This window comes from Nymphalis io, chromosome 30 (assembly GCF_905147045.1).
Source record: "Nymphalis io chromosome 30, ilAglIoxx1.1, whole genome shotgun sequence".
NCBI classification, from domain to species: Eukaryota; Metazoa; Arthropoda; class Insecta; order Lepidoptera; family Nymphalidae; genus Nymphalis; species Nymphalis io.
The window spans coordinates 1,215,849-1,230,852 of NC_065917.1; the positions used below are offsets into that span (position 1 = coordinate 1,215,849).

General features: G+C 38.8%; 2 protein-coding genes across 7 annotated transcripts in view; both read left to right on the forward strand.

Annotated features, from left to right (window-relative positions):
- The first annotated feature begins 974 nt into the window (after nucleotides 1-974).
- On the forward strand, nucleotides 975-5,160 carry LOC126779941 (metacaspase-2-like). The gene is made up of 3 exons (XM_050504154.1): nucleotides 975-1,023; nucleotides 2,384-3,464; nucleotides 4,301-5,160. Exons 1-3 carry the CDS (start codon nucleotides 984-986, stop codon nucleotides 5,058-5,060), a joined length of 1,881 nt encoding a protein of 626 aa, XP_050360111.1. The 5' UTR covers nucleotides 975-983; the 3' UTR covers nucleotides 5,061-5,160.
- Nucleotides 5,161-9,911: 4,751 nt separating this feature from the next.
- LOC126779896 (catenin alpha) overlaps nucleotides 9,912-15,004 on the forward strand; it is a 400,158-nt gene continuing 395,065 nt past the window's right edge. For 5 of the 6 annotated variants that reach the window (XR_007670416.1, XR_007670417.1, XM_050504068.1 and 2 more), the window contains exons 1-6: nucleotides 9,919-10,073; nucleotides 12,920-13,096; nucleotides 13,485-13,631; nucleotides 13,708-13,874; nucleotides 13,981-14,190; nucleotides 14,522-14,645. Coding sequence is in view for 4 of the 6 variants with exons in the window: in XM_050504068.1 (XP_050360025.1) it covers nucleotides 12,928-13,096; nucleotides 13,485-13,631; nucleotides 13,708-13,874; nucleotides 13,981-14,190; nucleotides 14,522-14,645 (817 nt within the window). In the remaining 2 variants the exon portion in view is untranslated. Of the gene's footprint in view, nucleotides 10,074-12,919; nucleotides 13,097-13,484; nucleotides 13,632-13,707; nucleotides 13,875-13,980; nucleotides 14,191-14,521; nucleotides 14,646-15,004 lie in introns of all 6 variants that reach the window. The other variant, XM_050504067.1, reaches the window with a different exon arrangement.

The following is a 15,004-nucleotide window of genomic DNA, read 5'->3' on the forward strand; positions in this document are numbered from 1 at the left end:
AATAAACACTAATCTTTTGTCCACAATGTCAATAGAATTGCTGGCTATTTGAAAGCACTAACATATATTCAGTCTTGGGCTTACAAAATTTCGTTTTATTAACGGACAGTAAAAGTGCATTACTCCATCTCATTCGATTTGTTTTAGGGCGAAGAGGATTACCCATAGCATACAATATATTAAGCAAATTGCACCAATTTCAGTGTAATGTAATGTTGTGTAATTGTATGTTAATGTAATTTTACAACGGATATACATACAGGCATCAATGATAATGAGGAGGAGGAATTTAGCAAAAGAAGCAATTTTATCAGGAAGGGTAATTAATATAAAACCAGATTATTCTGAAGTTTTAATTAAGTACACAAAAAAGATTTATGGTAATTGGAAAGAGTATTTCGATGAAATATCTAAAAATAAGGGTATTTGGTATCGAACCATTCAAGTGAGCCTCCTCACATACTTTGGTTTAACAGCTATAAAATAAAGAGGTTATATATTATTACAGCTCATCTAAGATCTGGTCAAATCCCAGGGCAAATCCCATCAAAAAACTTTGGTAGGAAACCAAAGCATTTTGATTTAAAAAAAAAATTGGTGCTCCCAATTGTGATAGATGTGGACGTATAGAAGATCTACATCACTTGTTGATGGAATGTTTCAAGACACAGAATCAGAGGAAGTTACTCTTAAATAATTTAAAAGTATGTTTACTCGATGTTGGATTAGTTCAGAGCATTCTATTGGATCCTTTATCAGAATATGCTAGGATGCTCTTAGAATTTTATCTAATAGCAATAAATAATAAGTGATGTTACAAAATATAGAAGGGACAATGGGACTGACGTGTGTAGGAGAAAAGTCCCTAAATTAAAAAAAAAGAAAAAAAAATGTCAGATTGACAAATTTAATTTCCCGATATGAATATTTAAAAGCAAAGTCGGTTTGTTAAAGCTAGTTCAAATATAGTTGTTGACAATAAAATGCGTTTGCTAGCGTTATCGTTTCTCTTAACATTATTAGGTATGTTTTTTCATATTTAAAATTGTCAGCATTACAGCAAACTTCGAAGTGATAGATTTTGAGGAGCGTAATATATGTTCCGTAATCCGTAACAGCCTGTGAATGTCCCACAGCTGGGATGAAGGCCTACTCTCCCTTTTTGAGGAGAAGGTTCGGAGATTATTCCACCACGCTGCTGCAGTGCGGGTTGGTGGAATACTCATGTGGCAGAATTTCAGTGAAATTAGACACATGCAGGTTTCCTCACGATGTTTTCCTTGACATCAAGCACGAGATGAATTATAATCACAAATTAAGCACATAAAAATTCAGTAGTGCTTGCCCGGGTTTGAACTCACAATTTTACCATTGGGCCATCTCGGCTTTTTTTTTAAATATATGTTAGGATAAATCAAATATTAAAGAAAATGTTGATTGTGTATGATGATGATAAAGATTAGCTAACTGCGCAGGATATATTAGTACGATAACGATAATACAATAAATAGATTATATATCACTGTATAGCTGTCATGTCAAGGTCATTCACCTTTTCTTATTTTCACGCATTTTAAGGGTGAAAAGCACTCGCGACAAAAAACTAAAAGTTAGACGCTTATTATGGATACGTAATACGTGAGAATGACCTATTACAAGAATCTTGCTTAGTGTGAATGTAGATTATTGAAAGGCAAGTGAAGATTGAAAATATATGGGCCTGGGAATACTTGGTGGGCTTTGTATCTGCGTAGCTACCAACCACTTGTCACATATTCTACAACCAACAACGTATACCACCACGAGATTACATAACATCTTAATTCCCGAAATTGTTGGGTGATATAAGGAATGGTTAATATTTATTACGGCGCCAATGTCTATGGGTCACGAAGTACCATCGGTGTCTCATCTGCTCGTACGCCTAACTATAACATATATAACAAATAATTTAAAATATAGCTATAAATAGAAACGAGAGAGAAAAAGAGACTGCGCATTGTATTAAACAAATAAATCACAATGATGAACAGTTCAAAACTAAAGGCTACACGGTAGATAAGTAACATTTAAATGGTAACATACATCATTATCATCATCATCATTTCAGCCGAAAGACGTAGCCAGCCACGACTGGACAAAGGTCTGCAAGGATTTCCATATTGGTCGGTCTTGTGCTGCCCGCATCCAACGGCTTCCCGTGACTCTTTTTATATCATCGGTTGACCTTGTAGGGGCCTGCCCACTCTGCGTCTTGCGTTTTGTGGTCACCACTCGACAACCTTTCAGCCCCAGCGGCCGTCAGTTCCGCGAGCGATGTGCCCCGCACACTGTCACTTCAATTTAGCAATTCTTCAATGATAACATTATTTTCTTATTTTAGATAAAACTGAAGCATATAAAGGTACAAGCCTGGACCTTGCATTAGAAACTGTATTAGAATTCAATGATGCGTTTGATCCAGATATTTTAGACAAGATAAAAGGTATAGTAAGCGATATCCGAAACGCATTCATAGAAAAACCCCAAGAAAACGTTTCAGATAAAAAAAAGAAACCGTACGAATTCGTCGATTTCCTCAAAGACGCAATTATAACAACTAATTACTTTAAAGATGACAAGTTACTTGAACTTTTCGATATCATTCATAGCGAATTGAATCAATTGGATTTAAAAAATGTCGATTATCTTAGAGGATATTTAGAAAACAACGTCGCAAATATGAAACGTGATTCAAGGAAAGCACGCAAGAATTTAGATAATCTATTGAATAACTTAAGAAATAAAAATGGAAATAGAAAAGACAATTTCTATCTTAATTTCATTAATTCATTATACAAGAGAAATTCGGAACAGAAGTTCGTCAAAATTCTGAATAGATTGAATGTGTTTCGTAGATCAGACACGGGCGATGAATTGAGAAAGTTTATTAAAAAGGCATTTCAAGATTTGGTTTCAGAGTTAAATATGACAGATGAAAAACGAAGAATACTACAAAGGTGGTATGAAGATCACAAACAGAATTTAAAGAATGATAGAGCTCTGAGTGACGTCGATTACGATAACGAACCATCAAAGCTAGCAACTTACAAACTTAAATTGAAAAGCGTAACCTTTCATAAAGCAAACGTAACTAATACAAAATATGCAAATGAAAAACCGAATACAAAAAAAGATAGAGTCAAACTAACTCACGTGACTTTATATCCGGAAAATATGGATGTGATAGATAAAAGAAAATTCATAACAGATATGAAATTTCAAAGTGAATTCCATGAAGATGTACCAACAGATAAAATTGAAAGTGAGACACGAGAGCGAAGCTCATCAACAAGTGATGGAGACAGTTCGAATAGTGATGATGAAAGTGACGCAAGAGTTCTCAGCAATGAAATTACTAATAGCGTCGATATGAATACTAAATACAGGAGAACCACCCATCGGACCAGAAAGTCTTCAATTAGGTAAATTAAATCATATTTAATATAGTTTTAACAAGTACCCAAGAGAATATTTAATATATCCTGGGACATTATTCACACATGGCTTAGTTTGGGATCCATCTGATCCCAAATTAAGCAGAGTTTGTACGATGGAAACCAGACAACTGATACTGATACTACTTTTCTTTTGTAAATACATACTTATATAGATGAAAATGTTTACTGCAGAATTTTCTATAATTCAAAATAGGTAGGCCGACTGGTAAGTGGACCACTTGATGGTAAATGGTCAATACATAAAATTTACATGGCACATAAGAAATATGCCACCAACCTTGGGATTTTTGAACTAAGATGTCATGGCCCTTGTGTGTTTAATCAGACTGACTCATTCACCCTTCAAACCGGAACACAAATAAACTATGTATTGCCATTCGGTATATTATATGAGGAGTGGATTGTACTAACAAGATGGGCCTTGTGCAAGCCACCAAACAAAGTAGTTTATAAAACAAATTAAAACAGTAGTAACAGCCTGTGAATGTCCCACTGCTGGGCTAAGGCCTACTCCCTTTTTGAGGAGAAGGTTTTGGAGCTTATTCCAGCACGCTGTTCCAATGCGGGTTGGTGGAATACGCATGTGGCCGTATTTCAGTGATATTAGACACATGCAGGTTTCCTCACGATGTTTTTCTTCACCGCCAAGCATGAGATGAATTATAATCACAAATTAAGCACATGAAATTCAGTGTTGCTTGCCCGGGCTTGAGCCCACGATCATCGGTTAAGATTCACGCGCTCTGGACTAGGCCATCTCGGCTTTAAAAACAGATTAATCAATAATAATTATTTTACAGCTATAAAACTAAGAAAATCGGAAAACTTCAAAATGAACACGAAATTTCAAACAGGAATTATGACAATTATGGAAAAACATCTTCATCATCAGCCAGTGCCTCTTTTGAACAATTCGGTAACCTGCATAAACATAAGAAAAAAACAAGTAAAAAACGTAATACTACATACAAAACTAAAAATAATTCAACGTCGCCTTACAAAATAATTGAAACAGATAAAAACAGACGCGCTTATAATCCAGAACCGTCTAAAATTGAAACAAAAAAAACATCTATGAAAGAAACAATTAAAAATTTACAATTTAATAAAATGCTAAGTAACGGTTTCAAAAATATATCGAAATCTCATAATTCGCGGAGAACTAATTTTTTAACTAGCAACACAGACGTTATAACTAAGTCTATTAATGAAAATTTACTTAACAATACTAATATCACAAATTTAAATGGTACCAAAGAGTATTTATTAAATACACAAGTAACAAAAACTTCTAAAGCATTTGAAAATAAGATAGAAGAAGCGGAAACAACAACGACACAACTTGCCACTGAAATTGCCTCACAAACAACATTTAATATAAATAATTATATTAAAAATTCTGAAATACAAAACATAGAGAACGTTGAAAAGAAGAATGTAATAGAACAAAAGATGAAAGAAGACTTGGACAACTTGTTTTCTACTACAACTGCTAGTACAACAACAGAAGCTTATGCGGATATCTTTAAAGATATGGAGGACGAATTTGAATTAAGTTAAATATTATATAAAATGCTACCATATATATAGTTTTATTTTAATAAATTCAAATGTATATTGTAAAATGAGCCTTATTCTTAATGAAAAATTTCTTTGCTCAAAAGTACCGGCTTTGCCGTGGAGTACCGGCTTAGAATAGTACTCCCCCAATCTCATCCCGTGGGTGTCGTAAGAGGCGACTGAGGGACGGGGAAAAGGGGGGATGGGCAGCAGCGTCCCCCCTCCCATAAACATCTTACCCCCTACTGCGCTCGCCAACACGCCTGCCCAGCGCGGCGAGTATGGGCAAACCCCTCCCTTAATGGCAGATGCGCCCAAAAAAAGGCCCCCAGTTACCGGCAAGCCCGCTAGGCCCGACCAAGGTAGCGGTCGCGGTATCGGCAGGGCAGGGGGTGCTAAGAATCACCGGTTCACGGCAGGCTACCGTATAAAACGACTGAAAATGGCAACGTATAATGGACGCTCGATGAGGCTGGACCATCACCTCGCCGAATTAGAAGTAGAGTTAAGTCATATAAACTGGCATATACTGGGGTTATCTGAAGTCCGAAGACAGGGGGAGGACACGATAACTCTAGAGTCCGGTAACTTACTCTACTTCCGCGAAGGTGATAACCTCTCCCAGGGTGGTGTCGGTTTTCTAGTCAAAAAGGATCTCATTAGCAGCATTGTGGAAATCAGTAGTGTGTCGAACCGGGTAGCGTACCTTGTCCTAAAACTTTCCGACAGGTACTCCCTGAAGGTTGTACAGGTATATGCGCCAACTTCGACATACTCTGATGATGTGGTCGAAGCGATGTACGAGGACATCGCAAAGGCCCTCAACGACACCTCGAGGGCCCACTACAATGTTGTTATGGGAGACTTTAATGCTAAAGTGGGAGTACAAGATAGCGGTGAATCGAAAGTCGGACCTTACCTCTTGGGCTGCAGAAATCACAGGGGGCAAATGCTGGTAAACTTTCTCGAAGCGCAGGGGCTTTTTTTGATGAATTCTTTCTTTCAAAAGAAGCCTCAGAGGAGGTGGACCTGGCGAAGCCCCGATAACGTGACAAGGAACGAGATAGACTTTATCATCTCGAATAAAAGGCACATATTTAGAGATGTTTCAGTGATCAACAGGTTTAATACCGGAAATGATCACCGCTTGGTTCGAGGCACTCTAAATATCAACTTAAAAGCCGAAAGATCGAGAATGATGAGCTCTACTCTCCGACCTACCATGCTCCAAGCTGCTCAAGGCTCCGAAAAGTTCCAAATGGAACTTCAAAATCAATTCACCGCGTTGGAAACCATAAGCAGCATTGATGAGAGAACCGACACGCTGGTCAAAATACTGCAAAACACATCCCGCAAGTGTTTTCCGCCACAGAGAAGAGACAACGCACCAAAACTCTCTGCTGAGACACTCGAGCTCATGAGAAAACGACGAGAACTACCATCGTTTTTGTCAGATAAGGCCTTAAACCGAACAATAAAAACGCTGACGCGACGCGATCTCCGACGCTCCAATACGCGTGCCATCAAGGCTGCGATTGAGCAAAATCGGGGATCGAAAGTGTTCGCTCGCAAGTTTGGGAGACCGCGTCTGACAAAACTTAAAACTGAAAATGGTGGGGTCGTTACCTCTAGGCCTGAGATTGTCGGAGAAGTAGAAAGGTTTTATGGGCAGTTGTTCTATTCAAGATCGGATAAACCCGTGGGAATCAGTATTGATGACCAGCGCGCCCCTCTTATGCGCCATTACTCCGAGGAGCTCCCGGTCGTTGACCAAGGAGAGATTAGGGCGGCTCTAGAACAGCTTAAAAACAACAAAGCTCCGGGAGATGACGGAATCACAACAGAGTTGCTTAAGGCAGGCGGGACTCCGGTCCTGAAAGAGCTAGCAAGCCTCTTTAATTCCGTCATCCAACATGGCAAGACCCCGGAAACGTGGAGCGGGAGTGAGGTGGTACTGTTTTTCAAGAAAGGTGATAAAACCCTCTTGAAAAACTACAGACCAATCTCCCTCCTGAGTCACGTGTATAAGCTGTTCTCAAGAGTCGTCACGAACCGTCTCGCCAGACGACTTGACGAGTTCCAGCCCCCAGAGCAAGCCGGCTTTCGATCAGGCTACAGCACCGTGGACCACATCCATACTGTTCGGCAGATTGTGCAGAAGACCGAAGAGTACAATCAGCCGCTGTGTATGGCATTCGTGGACTACGAGAAAGCCTTCGACTCCATCGAAACCTGGGCAGTGCTCGACTCATTGCAGAGATGTCATATCGATTGGAGATATATCGAGGTACTGAGATGTCTGTACAACGCCGCTACAATGACTGTCCACATCCAGTACTGTAAGACGAAGGCGATCCAACTGCGCAGAGGGGTGAGACAGGGGGATGTAATATCCCCGAAACTGTTCACCAACGCGTTGGAAGACGTTTTCAAAACGCTGGATTGGACTATGTATGGAGTCAATGTAAACGGCGAGTACATCTCACACCTTCGATTTGCCGACGATATCGTCATCATAGCAGAGTCGCTGGAACAACTCACCGAAATGCTGCGTAGCCTAGGCGAGTCTTCCCGGTGTGTCGGTCTCGGTATGAACTTGGACAAGACCAAGGTCATGTTCAACAGGCATGTCGTGCCGGGACCGATATACGTCGAGGGGAAACCTCTCGAAGTTGTTAGTGAATATACCTACCTAGGACAGATAATACAAGTCGGTAGGAACAACTTCGAGAAGGAAGCCGATCGAAGAATTCGCTTGGGATGGGCAGCATTTGGCAACCTTCGTCAAGTCCTCAAGTCGTCTATACCGCAATGTAGAGTGGAGACCGCGAATCGGCAAGCGCAGCGTAGGGCGCCCTCCAGCCAGGTGGACCGACGACCTTAAGAAGGTGGCGGGCACCAACTAGATGCGGAAGGCGGAGGACAGGGAGCTTTGGCGCACCTTGGGAGAGGCCTATGTTCAGCAGTGGACAACGATTGGCTGTTGATTGATTGAAAAGTAAAGTAATCCTAAAAAAAATCTTTTTCTATTTACACAACAATCCAGAATAAATTTAAAATATATATTTCAAGTATGTAATTCATATATATAATTTAATGATTATAATAACATGTACGAAATAAAATATAATTATATCATGTATTTTTTTTAAGTGTCTCTCTGTGATTTAAAAACAAAATCTTTTAAAGTTTATATGGCTATTTGCGATTTAATAAAACCAAAACAAGCATTTTAAAAATTTTAAGTTTGTCACAATTGATATGACATGTCTGTCATTAATAATAATAATAATAATATCCTGGGACATTTTTTACACACGGCCATCTGATCTCAAATTAAGCTTGTACAGAGCTCGTACTATGGAAACCAGACAACTGATATACTACATATACTACTTTTTTTTTGTAAGTACATACTTATATAGATAATTACACCCAGACTCAAGACAAACATGTTCATGCACACAAATATCTGTCCTGGGTAGGAATCGAACCCACAACCTTCGGCGTGAAAAGGCAAGTATATACCAACCACGCCAACCGGCTCGTCAATTAATTATTATTGATATGACATGGCTGTTGTTAGTGATATGACACGACTGTCAGTATTGATATGAGATATTAATATGACGTGTCTGACCATTAAAAAATTAAGCTCATCTTCCTAATTATATATATATATATATATATATATATATATATATATATATATATATATATATATATATATGGTGTATGCCAAGCCAAGGCACAACATGTAAAAACTAAATCTCAACGCGAAATCCGGAATGCTCGTAAAGAGAATTCAAGTCTATCAGTTTCCCGCCAAAAAGAGTATCTGTCAATGTTCTTGTTGCCAGATTAAAAATATAGAATATAAAGAAATGACAGATACTCTCCAGTAATATTTAATATTAATTCGAATCACATTTTATATTATGTATTACAATCTGACTTAGTCTTACAAACACAACACACACACACAATAATAAATTCCACACTGACGTTATTTGACGCTCAAAATCTTACGCCTACTTGTCGTCTTACGATTATTCATTATGACTGTTTACAAAACTAGGTTTTACAAAAACTATACCTTTAATTTTTTGTTGTTTTCTCTGACATTCCTAACGTCTGTATTTTGTAGTGAGTAGTTCCACCACGTTTCCGTGCGTTGCGATTCATAATAATAATTTGGAAACTACGTACATAATGTTGAGCCGAATTACATTTTATTTATTAATAATAATTAGCGTGAAATTACATGGATCTTATGTCCCCAAAAATATAAACATACTGAGAAAACAAGATTAACATACTTAAATATTGTATATACAACACACGGGCTGTGCACAAAAATAAAGAACAACAAATTAGACTTCACTTAAAATAATGTGGGTATGACAAAAACAAGATACAATATTACGTATAGTTTGTGTTACAGCAACTGGATAGCAATTGATATTATTTTCTTTAGCTAATTTACACATTAAAATTTTGCAAGAAAAATGCAATAATCAAATAAAAATGTAAAAAATTAGTCGTTGATAATATGAAATGAAATTCTTAAAATAATTTTATAACAAATGCAAATACTTTAGGGCCTAGAGAACTGTTTTAACTTGTTTACACTTCTTTAACATTGTTATAGTATAATTAAATCTCATAACTAAATATGATAAGGTTTCAAATGTTTACAGTAGTAGAAGTTAATGGATAACTTCTTCTTTAATCAAAAAATATTACATATGTAGTTTCTACTTTCTGAAAAAAGTGTTACGTGGCAACACTTGAATTCTCAACATTGGCAGGTTGGAAAACTGGCAACACAGTAGTCTCTCAGTGATATTGTTTTTGACACGCCTTCGTGTTGTTCATCAGTTATTACTTCCTTTATCAAATATTTAGTGTTATTTTAATGTTAAGTGTGTGAATATAAGTGTATATCTTAATCATTAGTTAAGTGCATTTTTAAATCAGGTTTAAAACCCTAATATTATCTCCAAATAACAGGTAAACTATTAAACAATAAATGTCAATACTTTATACGATCAAATAGGAAAGATCTCTTGATTTGAGTACTTCTTTAAATATTTCGTGTTCTTTTTATTGAAATGCTTATTTGTATTGTTTGAATTTATAAGTTATTTAACTTTTAAAGCATAATAATCGATAATGTTATACTTAGATGCACTTACGTTAGTGCATTTTTAATCCGATCGAAGTTAAATCGCCGAGTTGTATGAGTCATTTATCAAGTACTTTCGCGACTTATTAAAAGTAGGATAGGTTGCATTTCCGAGACCTAATTTCTGTATTGATATTCTTAATCGACATATTTATATAAGAAGTGATAATTTAAGTACCTACATGGATTAATCTTTGTTGCTTGCTTCATATAAGAAATGCGATTGTTCGTGTAAAGTGTTTACGGAAATGACCCTTCTTTTTTTTGTTATTATGCAACGAAACCCTGGCATTTTAGTCAGAGATTGCTACTCATTGAAAAAGTATCTGAATCAAATTAGATTTTGTTAAAAAAAACTATTGTCATTTTATTAAATTATTTAAAATAATTGTAATGTTAACTTCAAGTCTATGTAAGATTTGATCCAGAGTCATTAGAAGAATAAAAAAAAAATTAGGTTTGATTTCTTCTAATAAAATATCTTGTTCTTAATATGAAAGTACATTGGCTTAATGTTTTTATTAATTGAATGTACTTGTAATATTACTTAAAAATCCTTTGAAATTGTAAAATATAAATTTTGAATATATTTGAACATTGTTTTTTAAAATTCATATAATTGCATTTTAGACATGATTAACGATATGTTGAATAGTTTAATTAAAAAAAAAAGATATCAACATATTTTTTTTTCAAAAATACTTTCATAATTTATTTGTATAATGGCCTAGACTGGAATTGTCTATGAAGCGCTATTCAGCAACTACAATTGTTTTACTAATTAAAAATCAGAAGGCTACTAATAAAAGAGAGTAGGTATAATTTTTGAAGATGACAAATCCTAATATTTTTATTATTAATAAATATTTAGGTAATTTAGATAATTTTACTAATAATAATATTATTTATTAATATACTAACTGGGCGAAAATATAGTTGACATAGTGTGTAAAGTATACACTTTATAGGTAATGGTTTTCATCCTTGGCTTTGTGTGTAAGTGAGAGGCAAATTATAGGTATAAAAAAGTAGCTGGTGTTCTTTCAGTTCAAGCTCACTTCATTCTAGATTTCATCAAAAGCAGTGAAAGCATAAAAAAGAGAGTTACTTTCGCATTTATAATATAAGTATACATATATAGAATGAAAAATTCTAGTCTTAATTTGTGTAGAAGTAGGTACAGACTTGAAAAGATATACTGTAACCATAACAGCCTTTGAATGTCGCACTGCTGGACTAAAGGCCTCCTCTTCCTTTTTGAGGAGAAGGTTTGGAGCTTATTCCACTACGCTGCTCCAGTGGGCGTGGTGGAATACACATGTGGCAGAATTTCAGTAAAATTTGACACATGCAGGTTTTCTTAAAATGTTTTCTTTTACGCTAAAGCACAAGATGAATTATAATCACAAATTAAGCTCATGAAAATTCAGTGGTGCTTGCCCAGGTTTGAAACTACGATCATCGGTTAAGATTCACGCATTCTTAACACTGGGCCATTTCAGCTGTCTCGGAAAGGATATAGAATAGTCAAAGTTGGATCATAATGAATGAATGGATAGACTTGTAAATTAGTATAATTTATCCCCTGTCTTCCTTACTTGGTGGTAGGGCTTTGTGAAAGCTCGTCTGGGTTTGTACTTATCACATATTTAAATGTCAAGGAACAATACCTGGTATTGTTCTATTCTAGTTTGAAAGATGAGCGAGCCAGAGTAATAAAAGCACAAGGGAAATAACACCTAAATTCCCAAGATTGAGGGGCATTGAAGATGTAAGAAATAGTTAACATTACTAACAATGCCAATATTTATTGGTGGTGGTGACCACTTACCATCAGGTGGCCCACCTGACAGTCTGTCTATCTAATAGAATAAAAAAAAGTATAACAAGTGAATCCTAAATTGTGATTGCTTGCTATCATTTACTTGGTGGTTGGTGGGAAAAAAAACATACCAAAGAGTCCAAAAATATATTTGCACATTGAATATTTTATTGAACACGTGCAGGATTCCTCACAATAATTGTGTTTACTGCTAAGCATGAGATGTATTATAAATTAAAATTCATCATATGAATATTTGTCTGGTTTTCAATCTGCATATTGCAGGTGACTAAGCCACCTTGGAAACTCAATCCTAGGATCGCAATTCTACTAATTTATAATGATTATTACATGTTTCTGATTCAATTCCAATCCAACTTTGACTGTTCTATATCGTATGAATCTGAAGCAAACCAATGTGATATTTCTATATATCATTAATTACTACTTAATTGTAAGCTTTTATATCAATGGTATATAATTAGATTAAATAATAGGAAAATGGATAAAGGGTAACGATAACTTTCCAATTCCATTGCGATAAAGATAATTTGTTAGCAGAAATGATTTTATCAATTCAGTGCTTTAATCAGTGAACCCTTCTGACAAAACGGAATGGAGTGTCAGAAGGTTAATGATTTTTTTTTAGACAACCCTAAACGCTTTTTTATGCAGATGGTCAACTAACTATTTCGGTAACAAAATTCGGTAGAAATGTGTTGTATGGGATTATTTCTCATCAAGGGAACTTTACACTACCTGGCAACCTCCCCATAAATCTATACTTTAATCAACTATATTATTTGACACTTTTCTTTAATTGAGAAACTTATTGATCTTAATTTGCAGCAGCAACGATGGCAACTATGACGGATCCCTACGGTACGACCGGGCAGCTAACCCTGAAATGGGACCCCAAGAACTTGGAAATCAGGACGATGTCAGTGGAAAGGACTTTGGAACCGCTGGTGTTGCAAGTGACCACACTCGTGAATAGCAAGGACAAGTCGGCCAAGAAAAAGAGACGTGAGTTTCATCCTCAATATTATTTTTACTTTGATAGCTTCTTTGGTCTAATAGCTATTGAAGCCTTTTCACTGTGTGTGATCTCCTGGTACATGAGACACTCGCTCCATAACCAAGATTGGTGTCATCCGCGTTCGGTGAGACCTTCTTACTGTTTGAGCATATGGTAAATGGTGACCAACGCCCATAGAGACCATCGCCAATGCGCCACCAACCTTGGGAACTAAGATGTTACGTCCCTTGTGCCTGTATTCAACTGGCTCACTCACCCTTTAAACCGGAACACAATAATACTAACTACTGCTGTTTTGCTGTAGAATTTAAAATGTATTTTATGAATTGTAACTGTAAATTTGTAATGGTTTGTTTTAATTTCTACCAATGAAAGCCGGCAAATCGAAACGGGCCAGTGCCCTGGTCGCGACCGTGGAACGAGCGACGGAGATATTCATAGAGCGCGGGCAGACGATCGCCTACGAGAACCCCGAGATCACGCAGGAGATGCTCGCCGCTGTGGAGGAGGTGCGGAAAGCTGGTGAGTCGTCGTGTACGAGTCGGCTGTTAGCATTCTGTGTTAACTATTAGATTGTATACCGTACCGCCGCCCGCAGGCGCGGCGATGAGCCTGGCGGCGCGCGAGTTCTCGGAGGAGCCGTGCGCGTCGTCCGTGCGCTCGGGCATGGTGCGCGCCGCGCGCAGCCTGCTGTCGGCCGTCACCCGCCTGCTCATCCTGGCCGACATGGTGGACGTGCACCTGCTGCTGTCCAACCTGCGCACCGTGAGTACCCTCCGCACCACCCACCGACCTATGAAATGTACGATAAAGAAACCTCATCGACACCCTCCACCGCTGCCGCTAATTCTACGTCAATGTTATTTTCCAGGTGGAGAACGATCTAGATAAGCTGAAGTCCGCGTCGTCTCAGTCCGAGCTCCTGGAGTCGGCTCGTCAGTTCGGCAGGTCCGCGAACGAGCTGGCCGCTCAGGCTGCGAGACGCCAGAAGGAGCTGAAGGAGCCGAGGATGAAGGACGAGCTGGCAGCCGCGAGGGCTGTCCTGAAGAAGCATTCGACCATGTTGCTCACGGCTTCAAAGGTATCATCGAAACGAACACGAGTTTTTGCGTGATTGTATTACGATTTCAATTTATTATACATACCAGAAAATATTTTCAAAATATTGGAAATGTATAAAAGTTAGAGATAGCTCAAGTGTTGTGTGTGTGCCGCCGCTCACAAACAGATTGCCAAAAACCGTTACACAAACTTACGGTTCCAATGCCATCCAACGTGGTGGCTCATCCTACCATCAGTCGGTTTATCAGATTTTGGTTTATTTCGGTATATAATTGGTGACATCGGTTTGGCTTCTGGTTTTAAACTAAGATGTAACGTGTGTGTCGTTTTCTAATGAACCCCCCGCGCAGGTGTACGTGCGGCACCCCGAGCTGGCGGCGGCGAAGGCCAACCGCGACTTCGTGCTGCGCGCCGTGTGCTCCGCCGTCGACACCATCGCCGCCGTCGCGCGCGGACGGGCGCTCCCCGCCGCCGGTACCGACCCCCCCCCCCCCCCCCCCCCACACACACACAGACACACTCGTGCTGCGCGCCGTGTGCTCCGCCGTCGACACCATCGCCGCCGTCGCGCGCGGACGGGCGCTCCCCGCCGCCGGTACCGACCCCCCCCCCCCACACACACACAGACACACTCGTGCTGCGCGCCGTGTGCTCCGCCGTCGACACCATCGCCGCCGTCGCGCGCGGACGGGCGCTCCCCGCCGCCGGTACCGACCCCCCCCCCACACACACACACAGACACACTCGTGCTGCGCGCCGTGTGCTCCGCCGTCGACACCATCGCCGCCGTCGCGCGCGGACGGGCGCTCCCCGCCGCCGGTACCGACCCCCCC